Here is a 16,818-nt window from a genome sequence, read left to right on the forward strand (position 1 = left end):
AGTTGTCGAGGTTAAACCTGGGGTTTAAAAGAGTTGCGCTCAATGAACACGTCCAGGCATTTTTATGCCGAATAATGACACCCCTCTCCTCCCAATTCAGGGGGTTAATTGGAGAAACACCGACTTCAACACGTTGTCTCTGCCTTGGAACTCAGTCAGTCAGAGCTCCACAGTGCAGACCTAATCGGAGCAACGATTACGGGAGGAGGAGGGGGGGGCGATGTTAAGAATACAATTGAAACACATTAATAACCGTGGCTTTGGATCTAAACTCTTCAAAACTGGATGGGAAATTATTATCTTAGGCCCCCAGGCTAGTCTCAGGCAGAAAGGAAAGTGGGGGACGAAGACAACCCTATTCCTTTTTGTCAGCTCCCCCCCCTGCCAGGTTAGTGGTAGCAGTCGAACGGAAGTCCCTGCTTCAGTAGCTGCGAGGAGCCGCAGGAAGAAAGTTGGATACATTGTTACTGGCGGTAAAGTCCCTCCTTTCAGCCACACACTGGGAGATGAGGCGGAGGCAAAAGAGGCTTCTTCAGGCGGCCGGTTTAATCCTTCTGACCATCGTGTTCGTGCCCAACGTCGGGCTATGGTCGCTGTATAAGGAGAAGCAGTTGGAGAGCCCGGCTGAAGTGGTGCAGGTAAGGAAGCACATTCCCGGCAAGAGTTCTGCTACCTGGGACCAGCTCTGTGGCGTCAGTGTCATTCACCGGGGTCGTGCACTTAAAAGTATTTGCCTTTCAGCTACACAGCCGAGGCCCCAATCAAGTCGTAACTTTTTAAGATTCATATTATGTTGTAGTGAGCACCAGCAGTCTTTGATTGCCAAATCGGCTGTTTAGGAAATGTAGAAACGTTTTAAAGGTATGTTTCGGGTTGTTGCTTTGAGAGCGGCAGTTTAAGATATGGATCATGGGCATATAATAAAGAGGCGCTGTAAAACTGCTGGTACACTCCTGTAGAATCCAGAGGAAGGGCAGCTTAACTTGCTTCCTTGTATTCAATACCATATTTACACTGCAGTTAATGGATTCACATAAATAGATGCTGTGTGGATCTAATTAGCCAGTATGTTCACACTCAGGCGTGGCTCGTTTCCCGGCAATGAAGTGTTAGATATTTCGATGCTGAGTGACAGTGTCAACATTGTCTAAAAATTTAAATGAATAAATATGGATAAATGGACATAAAGGAAGGTGTAGACACTTTTTAAACCCAGTTTGACACTTCACTGGAGTTACACTTAATGGCCATGTCTCTTTCCAAGTATCTCGTTTTGTATTTCCCTGGAATCAAATTCCTTCATTCTGACATGAACTTGGTAGATATAATTTGGTTTGACTATATATGAGAGCTTCTTGTTCTTCAATAAGCTTACGGTCTTCAAGCTTCAGTATAATGCCCCCATGTGTTCCTCACTAAATGCCACCACATGATGTAAACACATTGTCAACCAATTTCTGTTTGAGGTGAAACGCTTTTCTAAAAAAACCTGAAAATACAAGTCTTTTTTTGATAACTTTTTAAACGTTTCTAGCAGGCAGTCAAATGATGAGTGAAACCTAAAATATTCACCTGGAAAGCTTGTACTGGAAAGGGAAGAACGCACTTGGATATAGAACCTTTTCTGACCATATGACAACTCGCTTCACAGCCAATTAAGCACCTTTCAAAGTGTTTTTCTGGTGAACTATCGAAAGTAACTTTTACTATAGTTTCATGAAGCTGATGAAAGAAAGATTTGAAGAGCAAGAACACTTGAGTATTGTGCCAGGATAATTTTTCAACGATATCTTAGTTTGTAATGACACTTTATTCATACTATGACTATTTCTAATGGTAGTATTTGTTCAGCCTCAAAAAACTTCCTCCGGATGCAAGCCAGATTTGAAACTTTAAAAAAAATCTGTAATCTAATTTTATTGATATTAAGTTAATAGTTCAAGTGAATATAGAGGACATTATATTTCTGCCGTAATAGTAAGAAGTCTTACAACACCAGGTTAAAGTTCAACAGGTTTGTTTCAAACACGAGCTTTCGGAGCGCTGCTCCTTCCTTCCTCACCTGAGGAAGGAGCAGTGCTCCGAAAGCTCGTGTTTGAAACAAACCTGTTGGACTTTAACCTAGTGTTGTAAGACTTCTTACTGTGCTCACCCCAGTCCAACGCCGGCATCTCCACATCATGCCGTAATAGTGTAATTTATATTAAAAACCCATTTTAAGTCTGTCTGTTACAGAATTTCACCCACTGCTCCACTTTATTTTGATGAGGAAAGGGATTTTCAAATCATAGTCGAGTGACAAATTATCTTGCAGATAATAAGTGGAATTGAGTTTTTGTGCAAATGGAGCAATTGTTGGAAAGTTCAACTCAATCCTTCCAGGTAAGCTCAGTATCCTCGACTACTGTTGTAGGTTTGTGATGAATGTTGTTTTATACCAAGGGCCATGGGATCCCTACAGTGCAGAAGGAGGCCATTTGGCTCAAGTCTGCACTGACCCTCCGAAAGAGCACCCTACTTGGACTGGGAGAACCTACGTAGATTCGAGCAAAATGCGCAAATTCCACACCGACAGTCATCCAAGGCTGAAAACGAACCCGGGTCCCTGGTGCCATCAGGCAGCAGTGCTAGCCACTGTGCTGCCTTTAATGCAGAATCCTACACAAGATTCTTCAGCTTATGGTTCGTGTTAATGACCATCAGCTGCCCTTTATAGGAGTTTTAGGAATTTTTAAGAATTAATTTCCGGGATGTTGGTGTTGCTGGTTGGCCAGCATTTATTGCCCATCCCGAATAGCCCTTCAGAAGGTGCTGGTGAGCTGCTTTCTTGAACCGCTGCAGTCCCATGTGGTGTAGGTACACCCAATGTGCTTTTCGGGAGTGAGTTCCAGGATTTTTACCCAGAGACAGTGAAGGAACGGTGACAATATATTTCCAAGTCATGGTGGTGATTGACTTGGAGGGGAACCTCCAGGTTGTGGGGTTCCCAGTATCTGCAGCTCTTGTCCTTCTAGATGGTAGTGGTTGTGGGTTTGGAATGTGGTGTCTAAAGAATCTTAGCGAGTTACTGTATAATAATATATTTATTTTTAAAATAATTATCTTTATTGTCACAATGTTAACACTGCAATGAAGTTACTGTGAAAAGCCCCTAGTGGGCAGCATGGTAGCATTGTGGTTAGCACAGTTGCTTCACGGCTCCAGGGTCTAAGGTACGATTCCTGGCTTGGAGCACTGTTTTTGCGGAGTCTGCGCGTTCTCCCCGTGTCTGCGTGGTGTCTGCGTAGGTTTCCTCTGGGTGCTCCACAGTCCAAAGATGTGCAGGTTAGGTGGATTGGCCATGCTAAATTGTCCTTTGTGTCCAAAAAGGTTGGGTGGGATTACTGGGTTACAGGGATAGAGTGATGGTGTGGGCTTGGGCCAGGTGCTCTTTCCAAGGGCCAGTGTAGACTCGATGGGCTGAATGGACTCCTGCACTGTAAATTCTATGATTCTAGTCGCCACATTCTGGCGCCTGTTCCGGTACAATGGGGAGCATTCAGAATGTCCAAATTACCTAACGACATGGCTTCCAGGAGGAAACTGGAACACCCGGAGGAAACCCACGCAGACACTGGGAGAATGTGCAGACTCCGCACAGACAGTGACCCAAGCCGGGAATCGAACCTGGGACCCTGGCGCCGTGAAGCCATAGTGCTAACCACTATGCTACCTTTCTGCCCATAGTGGAGGCGTTTGAAGTAATTGAATATTTCTCGCAAATGAACACCTTTTTAATGTCCTCCAGTTGTTTCTAAAAATGGATTTTTATTGATGTTTTCAAGTTTTACAATTATTACATTAAAACAAAAGAAAAAGGGAAATAAGCCATAGGTATCTATGCAAACAGATGCAGGGTGGGTGGGTGGGGGGGGTGGTTGTGGAGGGGGTTTGTGCGGGGGGGGGGGGTGCGGAGAGGGGATAAGGGGAAGGGTGGGGTGTGGTGGGGGAGGTAGGAAGAGAGGGGAGAACCCCATCCAGGTGAAAAGATTCCAGTCAGGGCATCCCACAAAGCTGGGGATTGGAGAGTCCTGGGAGGGAGGGCCAGCCCATCTCCTCCCAGCACCAGAGAGCCCACCTCGCCACTCAAGAAAAACGGGTAGGGCTACCTAAGAGAAAAAAACACAGATACTCTGATCCAAATTAACAGAAATCAGTAAGAAAAAGCAGGCCAAAACTGGTTAGCTCCAACTGAGGGGACCTTCCTCGACCACAGCGAGGCCAAACTAACCCTACCAACTCCAACCCTTCACCCTGCTCTGGCTGTGCTCATTTTCCTTCTAAGTGAGATGGGGGAGACAACAAAAACACTGCCCTCCCTCCACCACAAGAATTGGCAGACAATATAAGGCTCAAAAACGTTTCGGCTAAAGACTGCATGAATCCCCATTCGCCCTGACACCATATAAACTTGTTAAATCAGGATACTGAACTGTACAAGGCCATCACACTGGCATTTACTTCCCGTAAATGGAAACAACATCAAGAAGACAACATTATCAACAGGGAGAAATGTCCAGGATAATAACAAGAGGTGCAGACATGCAAGGCAGTCCTCAGAATAGAGACTTCTTCACAGGCGCATGACGAAAGCCAAAATCAAGGATGAAGCAGGATCAGTGAACACGATTCGGGATCACTGAAGGACTTGAGTGATCGAAGCACGAGACACCATTCTTTCCACCATGCAGTCTCACCAGAACCCAGGCGGTCAACAACCTAGGCTCCGGCCGGGGAATGGCTCGGCCACCCCCACATGACCAACATCCGGAACAGGATGAATAGATGAGCAGAACCAGAGTTCGTGGAAATGCAATTGCTCACACCACATGACTCTCCTCTAACTCTTTATTAAGTTTTCACATATTTTAAATTTCTGGAAGTTCTCTGTAAAAGAAACATGAAGTCATGCCAACAGTGTTCTTGTAATGTCAGTTAGTCAGACCAGTGAACATTTAAATATTTGCTCTCTTAGCAGCATGGATAAGGGAATTGTGCCAATCATTTGTTCAGTTTATCTGTCTAATTTATTTGCGAAGAATTCAATACTCTAGCCTCAGGCCAGGGGAATGTAACTGTGAGTCCTGGTAATATTTAGACTAGTTTCACATGTATTTTGTGTTTGTTGGCATGTCAGGTTTGAAATTTATGGGCCTAGACACACTTGAAGACCCATTATAGGCATATTTGCCAAGCTCTCTTAGTGATACCAACTTGCGATAACAGGAACATTTATTTCAACTTTATATATATTTAGTCCCCCAACATTCCATGGTAGAGATCACTGCTGCTACTAAATGCAAGAAAAAAAAAAGTGGACATGTCTACCCTATAGCAGTGTACAGGAGAGGAGAAATTAGCTTTGAAAGACTGGATAAGTTGGTACACCTGAACCTCAGTAGTGGCCATATATTTGAACCTAGAGTCACATCCCGATAATCTTCGGATATTCAATATCCGCAAGACATGGAACCACGTATTCAATATGACAGTTTTCTTAAATTAAATTCCAGCTTTTTAAAAAAAAAACTACTACAATAGTAATATCTCTTAAGTCGGATGATACTGTTAGATGTAGAGACTTGGTGAGTTTTCTTTCTGGAAACAAGTCTTTGAAAATTGGGGAGCAACAGAGACCGCAAGCTGTAGGATCAGCAATGAAAGGCGAGCTAGGGAGGCCACTCCATAATTGTGCTGATCAGATCAAGCAGCTCTGCATGTATCAGGTGGGTGGGAAACATTGTTTAAATGAACTGAATGACATTCAAGTGCATTCACCTCTAACCTATCAATTTGCCGACACGATATGTGACCGCTGAACTGTTGGGTAAGAGATATTGTGAATGTAAAAAGGTGCTTGAATGCTATTGACAGCCTCAATGGCTACACATCTCAGCAATGGAGTTTCCTACCTCATCCCCATCTCAGCCCTGAAGAGATGGTAGCATGTTATGAACCTGGGCCAGAACTCTCAATGTTTGGTATGGTCCAGTTGAGTACCTGCAAACTTTTGTTTAACATCGACAACGTTTGATATTTGCTCAGTTAATGACAGTTGCAAAGAGAATAAAGCAAACAGTGTCACGGGTTTTGAATGAACAAAAATACACTTTACTATCCAAGGTCAGAAAGATAAAACAATTTCCAATATCTATCGTGTATGCTAAGTTTTGAGGTTAATATGTGGCACAGTGGCACAATGTTTAGCCTCACCGCACTAGTAACCCCGGTTCAATTCCAGCCTTGGATGACCGTGTGGAGTTTTCACTTTCTCCCCGTGTCTGCGTTTGTTTCTTCCTGGTGCTCCGGTTTCCTGCCGCAGTCCAAATATGTGCAGTTTAAGTGGATTGGCCATGCTAAATTGTCCCTTAATGTCCAAAAGGTTAGGTGGGGTTACTGCGACAGGGTGGGGCGTGGGCCTAGGTATGGTGCTCTTTCCAAGGGTGGTGCAGATTTGATGGGCTGAATGGCCTGCTTCTGCACTGTAGGGATACCATGATACTTAGTAATCAACAAGCAAACTATGGTTGAACATACTACCCTGCAGAATAAATGGTAGATGGGATCAAGTCAGATTCCACTTATTTTGCAACAATGCATCCAGCCATCATAAACAAGTGAACCAATCTCATTGAACCTTTCCTTTCTCATGAGTGATTCCCTAGAATTCCTGCAGTGCAGAAGGAAGCCATTCGGCCCATTGAGTCTGCACCGAGGTAGCACCCTACCTAGGCCAATAACCCCATATATTTGGACAGAAGGGCAATTTTAGTATGGCCAATCCACCTAACCTGCATTTCTTTGGACTGTGCAACCACGGACCCAGCCATTCTACACCCGTTTATTTTGTGGAGGCCGGTAGTTTTACGCGGCGCGGCTACTAGCCCCTCACCGGTCACGGGGAAGCCGAGCACCTGGAGAAAACCCACGCAATCACTGGGAGAATCACCAAGGACAAAATTGAACCCGGGTCCCTGGAGCTGAGAGGCAGCAGTGCTAACCACTATGGGTGACATCCAACACCCACCTGAACAAACATGGCCCCAGTTTAAAAATTATACAATTTTATAACATCATAAAACTTGTTGATGTTCAACTCCCTATACACATTGAATGTTATGGCTTTTTTAAAAATCCAGTAATAAGACATGTCTTTAGGATGCAAAGACAATGGGCCAGATTCTCTGCTTCTGAGGCTAAGTGTGGAGGATCTGTGGCATTTTGCGTGGGAAAAATCGGCGCTGCCTCCTCACCAATCCTGCGACCGGTGAGAGGCTAGTAGCCGCGCCGCGTAAAACAACCGGCCTCCACAAAATAAACGGGCGTAAACTGGCTGGGTCCGTGGGTGCGCACTGTGACGACCTGCAGCGGTTGCGCCATAAAACATGGCGCTGGCCATGCGTGGACCCGGCCTGCCAGATAGTGCCCCCATGGCCAGCAGCACCGCTCTCCCCCGCCTGTGGCGGCGCTGGACAGAGTCAACCGCGCAATCGGGATCCCGGGTCATCGGGGAGGGCCTTCTGGTGTCATGCTGAGGCCGTCCCAAAGGCGTACGGCATGCGCCGCGATGATGCCGTTTCGGAGGGCGCAGAGCATACGAAACCTGCATCAAACGGGCGCCGCCCCCCCATTAGATTTGAGTGAAATTATTCGAACAATTTACCTCTGCTAATCTGTCTTTCAGTAGTTTCAGGCAGAGAAACCTTTTTGCTTCTGCCTTTGAGTCCACACCGTCGGAACCGCAGTTTGAGTGTAAGGTGTGAGTCACATTTGACCACCGCTGATTTGTAGAACTCCATGTAGTACGTCGAATAGGGAAGATTATACAGGACTAGGGGACACAAAAGTGTGAATGCGAAAATGCTCCTTTACATGTGGAGTGGGAAGCAGGTAAACTGCTTGGCCGGTGAGGTCAAGCAACGGGATTCATTTAAAAAAAAAACTTGTGATATGCATAATGTTGGAACAATGAGATAAGTACATTTTAAAGTTTCCTTTCATTTGAACCTACTTGTCCATTTTATGCATTCTACAGTAGGGGTGCACAGTGTAGGAGCCGGATTAGGCCATGTGCGCTTCAAAGCTGCACTGGCGTTCTTTATTCATTCAAGGGTGTGCTCTACTGGCTTGGCTACCATGGACTGCCCATCCTAATTGCCCTTGAGAAGGTGGTGATGAGCTGCCTTGAACAGCTGCAGTCCATGTGGTGTGGGTATACCCACAGTGCAGCTTGGAGGGGAAATTCCAGATGGTACTGTCCCATGTGTCTGCTGCCCTTGTTCATCTGGGTGATAGTGGTCATGGTTTTGGAAGATGCTGTTTAAGGAACCTTGATGTCATCACTGGTGTCATCAATGCTCAATGGGACCGTGGTTGACCTGAACTTTGCCTCAACTCCAATGTGCTGCCTGTTCCCCATAACTCTTAATTCTCCTGTAGTTCAAAAATCTGTCCAAATCAATCTTGGAATTAATGACTCCGTTTCCACTCTCTACTGGGTTAGAGAATTCCAAAGTTTTGCAACCTTCTTAGAGCAGAAATTCCTATTCGTCTGTCTTAACTAGGTTAGCCCTTATTCTGAAATTGTGCCTTCTCGTTCTAGGTTGTACCATAAGAAGAAAGTTAACCTTAGCATCTACCCTGTTAAATCCCTTGAAAATGTTAAATGTTTCAATAAGAATCCTCTCATTCTTCTGAAGCCCATATAGTAGGAGACCTAACATGCTTAACCTTTCCTCCTAAGATAACACCTTCACCTCTGGAATCAACTTAGTGGACCTTCTCTTGCTTCCAATGTGAGTGTGGTACATGTGCCCTGTCCAAAGGCAGGTCCCGAGCTCACTGTCTGCCCATGCTTCATCCTGAGCACCTTTTCTCGTACGTGGTGCTTTGCTACCGCTTTCCATTCTGGAACAGTACCAAGAGGCAGCCCAGAGTCTACCTCAGCCGGATATCCATCTTTAAATAAGGAGGTCAAAACTGTGCACAGTATGATCTCGCCAAGGTTTCCATATTTTTAAACCCTATTACTCATTCAATAGCAATTAATATACCATTCGCTTTCCTAATTACGTGCTGTATATGCGCACTAACTTTCATGACTCTTTGATGACACGCAGATTCTGTTGTAGTCTCTATTTCAACAATATATTATGTTTCTATTCTTATGTTTCCCACATTATATTTCATCTGCCACATAACCCAACTTTATTCCTTTGCACTCTTGATGCCTTCCTCATAACATACATTTCCGTCTGTCTCTGTCTCATCAGCAAATTTGACTACAATACATTTAGTCCCTTCATCCAAGTATCGGATATTACGCTTGTTTTGAGTGCTGCAAGGCCGAATGTTTAACTCTGGGAATTTTGAAAGTGAATTATTTTAAGGGTCAATTTCTTTCTAAAATGTTGTCAAGTTTGCATTTAGATTAACTGTAACGTAATTTATTTTATTCCGTTTCAGTCAGTGAAAAACTGAGAGAGAGAGAGCTAGAACATACAGTCAGAAGGAGGCCATTCGGCCCATCGAGTCTGCACCGACCCACTAAGTCCTCACTTCCACCCTATCCCCATAACCCAATAACCCCTCCTAACCTTTTTGGACACTAAGATCAATTTATCATGGACAATCCACCTAACCTGCACGTCTTTGGACTGTGGGAGGAAACTGGAGCACCCGGAGGAAACCCACGCAGACACGGGGAGAACGTGCAGACTCCGCACAGCCAGTGACCCAGCGGGGAATCGAACCTGGGACCCTGGCGCTGTGAAGTCACGGTGCTATCCACTTGTGCTACCGTGCTGCAGAATTAATTAGGGAACCAGGTAGAATGGGTCCCCCAACCAGCTGCAGCTGACTCGGGTCACTGGAATCTCAGTTAGTATAAATGCAGAAGGAGTTGCAGAAGCATGAAGTGAAGTAAGTAGTATGAAAGTGGCAGCATTGCTTTGAGCCAGTGAGGCAAAGTTCTTAATTCTAGGAACTGATACGTGAGGGAGGAGGTGTTGCCTGTCTTTTTTAAAATAGTGCTCCTTGAGGGAGTATAGTGGGACAGGGAAGTCCAGAGGCATTAATTAAATGATTGGTGAGTTTCAAGATTTTTTTACCTCTCTGAATTGGGACAGTAGCTTAAACTGGTACTGGTGAGACACAAGTAATTATTAAATTTACAGCATAACTAGTTAAGCTGCATAACGTAACAATGGAAAATCATTGAGTAATAATTGTAAGTTTAAATAATTGTAATATTGAAACCTGATCAGTTAAATAAAACAGAATAAAGATGGCAGAGCAGGTAATGGGATGCAGCTGTAGCATGTGTGTTGGTGGACTTCGATGTGATCCAATTAAACCACTTCTGCTTCGGTTACTGTGATGCATCAGGGAGGGAAAAGTTCCCTAGACATTTTTTTTCCAGGAGACATTAACGCCTCTGAGACGAGTTACTTCAGATTTGGTCTGTGGTCAGGAACAGGAGGGTGTGACTGCAAGTGAGGCATGTATAATCTTATTAAAAGGCAAAGTCGGCTTGCTAGGCCCAATGGCTTATTTCTCCAAGTTCTGATGAAATTACTGACTTAACTTGACTCTGTTTTCTGTTGATTAACCAGTCCTGTATTCATTGGTCATTGTCAGTCTTGCGTCTTGTAAGACAATGGTTTCCGCCATGGTGGTGAACTCCGGGTGTGGCTCAGGAGTCCCACTCTCGCATGGCAGTCTCTGTCGCATTTGCTGCACAGGATGACTTTGTTCTCTCGGCGAGCCTCTATTCGGCCATCTGAGCTTTCCATTTTTGTTCGCCTCTTATAGAATTTGAATTCATAGAATTTACAGTACAGAAGGAGGCCATTCGGCCCATCCAAGTCTGCACCGGCTCTTGGAAAGAGCGCACTACCCAACCCCACACGTCCACCCTATCCCCATAACCCGGTAACCCCACCCAATACTAAGGGCAATTTATCATGGCCAATCCAACTAACCTGCACATCTTTGGACTGTGGGAGGAAACCGGAGCACCCGGAGGAAACCCTCGCACACACTGGGAGAACGTGCAGACTCCGCACAGACAGTGACTTCCAGTGCCTTTCCAAACAATCTCCTCCATTGTTCACAGACGTTGGGGGACTATTGTCAGTGTCATTGTCTACCATCTTCATATCTTGCTTGAGGAGGAATGGATGACCAGGAGTCATTAGACTAGTTCACTATACCGCAAGCTACATAGCTGAGCCAGCCGAGACGTCATTGAACAGAGAAAGGTACAGCACAAGAACAGACCCTTCGGCCCTCCAAGCCTGCGCCGACCATGCTGTCCATCTAAACTAAAATCTACATTTCTGGGGTCCTTATCCCTCTATTCCCATCCTATTCATGTATTTGTCAAGATGCCCCTTAAACGTCACTATCGTCCCTGCTTCCACCTCCTCCGGCAGCGAGTTCCTGGCACCCACTACCCTCTGTGTAAAAAAAAAACTTGCTTCTTACATCTCCTCTAAACCTTGCCCCTCGCACCTTAAACCTATGCCCCTTAGTAATTGACCCCTCGACCCTGGGAAAAAGTCTCTGACTATCCACTCTGTCTATGCCCCTCATAATTTTGTAGACCTCTATCAGGTCACCCCTCAACCTTCTTCGTTCCAGTGAGAACAAACCAAGTTTATTCAACCTCTCCTCCTGGCTAATGCCCTCCATACCAGGCAACATCCTGGTAAATCTCTTCTGCACCCTCTCTAAAGCCTCCACATCCTTCTGGTGGTGTGGTGACCAGAATTGAACATGATACTCCAAGTGTGGCCTAACTAAGGTTCTATACAGCTGCAACATGACTTGCCAATTTTTATACTCAATGCCCCGGCCAATGAAGGGAAGCATGCCGTATGCCTTCTTGACTACCTTCTCCACCTGTGTTGCCCCTTTCAGTGACCTGTGGACCCGTCCACCAAGATCTCTCTGACTGCCAATACTCTTGAGGGTTCTACCATTTACTGTATATTCCCTACCTGTATTAGACCTTCCATAATGCATCACCTCACATTTGTCCGGATTAAACTCCATCTATCATCTCGCCGCCAAAGTCTACAAACAATCTATATCCTGCTGTATCCTCTGACAGTCCTCATTGCTATCTGCAACTCCACCAACCTTTGTGTCGTCCGCAAACTTACTAAACAGACCAGTTACATTTTCCTCCAAATCATTTATATATACTACGAACAGCAAAGGTCCCAGCATTGATCCCTGCGGAACACCACTAGTAACAGCCCTCCAATCAGAAAAACATCCTTCCATTGCTACTCTCTGCCTTCTATGACCTAGCCAGTTCTATATCCATCTTGCCAGCTCACCTCTGATCCTGTGCGACTTCACCTTTTGTACCAGTCTGCCATGAGGGACCTTGTCAAAGGCCTTACTGAAGTCCATATAGACAACAACCACTGCCCTACCTGCGTCAATCATCTTTGAGATCGCCTCGATAAACTCTTATCAAGTTAGTGAGACACAAAATCCCCGTCACAAAATCGTGATGCCTCTTGCTAATACGACCCTTGCTTCGAAATGGGAGTAGATCCTGTCTCAAAGAATTCTCTCCAGTAATTTCACTGATGTAAGGTTCACCGGCCTGTAGTTCCCTGAATTATCCTTGCTACCCTTCTTAAACAAAGGGAAAAACATTGGCTATTCTCCAATCCTCCGGGACATCACCTGAAGACAGTGAGGATCCAAAGATTTCTGTCAAGGCCTCAGCAGTTTTCTCTCTAGCCTCCTTCGGTATTCTGGGGTAGATCCCATCAGGCCCTGGGGACTTATCCACCGTAATATTTTTCAAGATGCCCAACACCTTGTCTTTTTGGATCTCAATGTGATCCAGGCTATCTACACACCCTTCACCAGACTCAACATCCACCAATTTGTTCTCTTTGGTGAATACTGATGCAAAGTATTCATTTAGTACCTTGCCCATTTCCTCTGGCTCCACACATAGATTCCCTGTCCTTCAGTGGGCCAACCCTTTCCCTGGCTACCCTCCTTTTTATGTACATGTAAAAAGCCTTGGGATTTTCCTTAACCCTATTTGCCAATAACTTTTCGTGACCCCTTTAGCTCTCCTGACTCCTTGCTTAAGTTCCTTCCTACTTTCCTTATATTCCACACAGGCGTAGTCTGTTCCCAGCCTTCGAGCCCTGACAAATACCTCCTTTTTCTTTTTGACGAGGCCTACAATATCGCTCGTTATCCAATGTTCCTGAAATTTGCTGTATTTATCCTTCTTCCTCACAGGAACATTGCGGTCCTGAATTCCTTTCAACTGACATTTGAAAGCCTCCCACATGTCAGATGTTGATGTACCCTCAAACATCCGCCCCCAATCTATGTTCTTCAGTTCCCGGCTGATATTGTTATAATTAGCCTTCCCCCAATTTAGCACATTCACCCGAGGACCACTCTTATCCTTGTCCACCAGCACTTTAAAACTTACTGAATTGTGGTCACTGTTCCCAAAATACTCCCCTACTGAAACTTCTACCACCTGGCCGGGCACATTCCCCAATACCAGGTCCAGTACAGCCCCTTCCCTAGTTGGACTACCTACATTTTGTTTTGAGAAGCCCTCCTGGATGCTCCTTACAATCTCTGCCCCATCCAAGCCCCGAGCGCGAAGTGAGTCCCAGTCAATATTGGGGAAGTTAAAGTCTCCCATCACAACACCCCTGTTGCTTTTACTCCTTTCCAAAATCTGTGTACCTATCTGCTCCTCTATCTCCCGCTGGCTGATTGGTGGCCTGTAGTAAACCTCCAACATTGTGAGTGCACCCTTCTGATCTCTACCCATATAGTCTCGCTGCCCTCTTGAGGTGCCCTCCCATCGTACAGCTGTGATATTCTCCCTAACCAGTAGCGCAATTCCTCCACCCCTTTTACACCCCCCTCTATCCCGCCTGAAACATCTGATTCCTGGAATCTTTAGCTGCCAATCCTGTCCTTCCCTCAACCAGGTCTCTGTAATGACAACAACATCATAGTTCCAAGTATTAATCCAAGCTCTTAAATTCATCTGCCTTACTTGTTATACTTATTGCATTAAAACATATGCACTTCAGGCCACCAGTCCCATTGTTTTGAGCAACATCTCCCTGTCTGCTCTTCCTCAGCCATCATGGCCCTATTTCCTAGTTCTCCCTCAATTTTTTCACCTTCTGACCTATTGCTCTGGTGCCCACCCACCTGCCATACTAGTTTAAACCCTCCCGTGTGACACCGGCAAATCTCGTGGCCAGGATATTTATGCCTCTCCAGTTTAGATGCAACCCGTCCTTCTTATACAGGTCACACCTGCCCTGGAAGAGCTCCCAGTGCTCCAGATAACTGAAACCCACCCTTGTACACCAGCTGTTTAGCTGCCCTATCTTCCTATTTCTAGCTTCACTGGCACATGGCACAGGGAGTAATCCCGAGATTACAACCCTTAAGGTCCTGTCTTTTAAGTTTCTGCCTAGCTCCCGGAACTCCTGCTGCAGGACCGTATCCCCATTCCTGCCTATGTCGTTAGTACCAATATGTACCACGACCTTTGCCTGTTTGCCCTCTCTCTTCAGGATGCCCACTACCCATTCTGACATCCTGGACCCTGGCACCAGGGAGGCAACATACCATCCTGGAGTCTCTTTCACGTCCACAGAAGCTGAACATCAGAGCCAGCCGTGGTGCCACTGCTCTGGCTGCTGCTGTTTTCCCCTGATAGGCAATTCCCCCCAACAGTATCCAAAGGGGTATACCTGTTCGAGAGGGGGATAACCACAGGGGATTCCTGCCTTCCCCTTCTGATGGTCACCCATTTCTCTGCTGCACCTTGGGTGTGACCACGTTTATATAACTGCTATCTATGACACTTTCTGCCACCTGCATGCTCCTAAATGCATCCAACTGCTCCAACCGAATCATGTGGTCTATGAGGAACTCCAGTTGGGTGCACTTTCTGCAGATGAAGCCATCCGGGACACTGGAAGCCTCCCGGACCTGCCACATCTCACAGTCAGAGCACTGCACTGTACCCCTCTAATTGACATTGTGTTAATTAATTAGTAAATTAAATTTAAAACATTTAAAAAAAAAAAGTTACTGTTAACTATCTGCTTCCTAGCACTCTTTGTCCTATAAATGTAGAAGCTAAATACAGTACTCTCTGATCTCTGGCTTAGACACCCCTCCAAATTATGATTAAGTAATTAATTAATGATGTTTAATTAGTTTAACAATATTTAATTTTAAAATTTGGTGCAGATTTCCTATCAGCCAATCAGGTCACAGCTTTCTTGTGATGTCGCATCTCAGTGCCCCCGTTGGATCACTCAGAATATCTATCACTTACCTGTTCCCAAGCTGCTCCCCGGCTCTCTCTCTTTCGCTCCCGAAAATGAAGGCCGCTGGTAAGCTTTTATATCACCTACCTTCCCAGGATGCTCCCTGGTTTTCTCCCTGCTTCCCGGAATGCACTCTGGATCTCTCCCTACTGATTGCCAGTTACAGAGCCAAACGAAGGAAACAGAACAAAAAGGGAAACAGCACCTCTTCCCACTCCGCGCCACATTACCGCACTGCCCAAATTACCAAGTTCCAATTCTCTCTCAGGCTGTGTGTGTCTCTCTCTCAGGCTGTGTGTGTCTCTCTCTCAGGCTGTGTGTGTCTCTCTCTCAGGCTGTGTGTGTCTCTCTCTCAGGCTGTGTGTGTCTCTCTCTCAGGCTGTGTGTGTCTCTCTCTCAGGCTGTGTGTGTCTCTCTCAGGCTGTGTGTGTCTCTCTCTCAGGCTGTGTGTGTCTCTCTCTCAGGCTGTGTGTGTCTCTCTCTCAGGCTGTGTGTCTCTCTCTCTCAGGCTGTGTGTGTCTCTCTCTCAGGCTGTGTGTGTCTCTCTCAGGCTGTGTGTGTCTCTCTCTCAGGCTGTGTGTGTCTCTCTCTCAGGCTGTGTGTGTCTCTCTCTCAGGCTGTGTGTGTCTCTCTCTCAGGCTGTGTGTGTCTCTCTCTCAGGCTGTGTGTGTCTCTCTCTCAGGCTGTGTGTGTCTCTCTCTCAGGCTGTGTGTGTCTCTCTCTCAGGCTGTGTGTGTCTCTCTCTCAGGCTGTGTGTGTCTCTCTCTCAGGCTGTGTGTGTCTCTCTCTCAGGCTGTGTGTGTCTCTCTCTCAGGCTGTGTGTGTCTCTCTCTCAGGCTGTGTGTGTCTCTCTCTCAGGCTGTGTGTGTCTCTCTCTCAGGCTGTGTGTGTCTCTCTCTCAGGCTGTGTGTGTCTCTCTCTCAGGCTGTGTGTGTCTCTCTCTCAGGCTGTGTGTGTCTCTCTCTCAGGCTGTGTGTGTCTCTCTCTCAGGCTGTGTGTGTCTCTCTCTCAGGCTGTGTGTGTCTCTCTCTCAGGCTGTGTGTGTCTCTCTCTCAGGCTGTGTGTGTCTCTCTCTCAGGCTGTGTGTGTCTCTCTCTCAGGCTGTGTGTGTCTCTCTCTCAGGCTGTGTGTGTCTCTCTCTCAGGCTGTGTGTCTCTCTCAGGCTGTGTGTGTCTCTCTCTCAGGCTGTGTGTGTCTCTCTCTCAGGCTGTGTGTCTCTCTCTCTCAGGCTGTGTGTGTCTCTCTCTCAGGCTGTGTGTGTCTCTCTCTCAGGCTGTGTGTGTCTCTCTCTCAGGCTGTGTGTGTCTCTCTCTCAGGCTGTGTGTGTCTCTCTCTCAGGCTGTGTGTGTCTCTCTCTCAGGCTGTGTGTGTCTCTCTCTCAGGCTGTGTGTGTCTCTCTCTCAGGGTGTGTGTGTCT

General features: G+C 46.1%; 1 protein-coding gene across 1 annotated transcript in view; it reads left to right on the forward strand.

Annotated features, from left to right (window-relative positions):
* Nucleotides 1–506: 506 nt before the first annotated feature.
* The window catches only part of LOC119965283 (polypeptide N-acetylgalactosaminyltransferase 10-like), a 136,866-nt gene continuing 120,554 nt past the window's right edge, over nt 507–16,818 (forward strand). Inside the window, exon 1 of the mRNA XM_038795806.1 lies at nt 507–638. Coding sequence (XP_038651734.1) covers nt 507–638 — 132 coding nt within the window. The remainder of the gene's footprint in view (nt 639–16,818) is intronic.

This window comes from Scyliorhinus canicula, chromosome 4 (genome assembly GCF_902713615.1).
Source record: "Scyliorhinus canicula chromosome 4, sScyCan1.1, whole genome shotgun sequence".
Taxonomy (NCBI): Eukaryota; Metazoa; Chordata; class Chondrichthyes; order Carcharhiniformes; family Scyliorhinidae; genus Scyliorhinus; species Scyliorhinus canicula.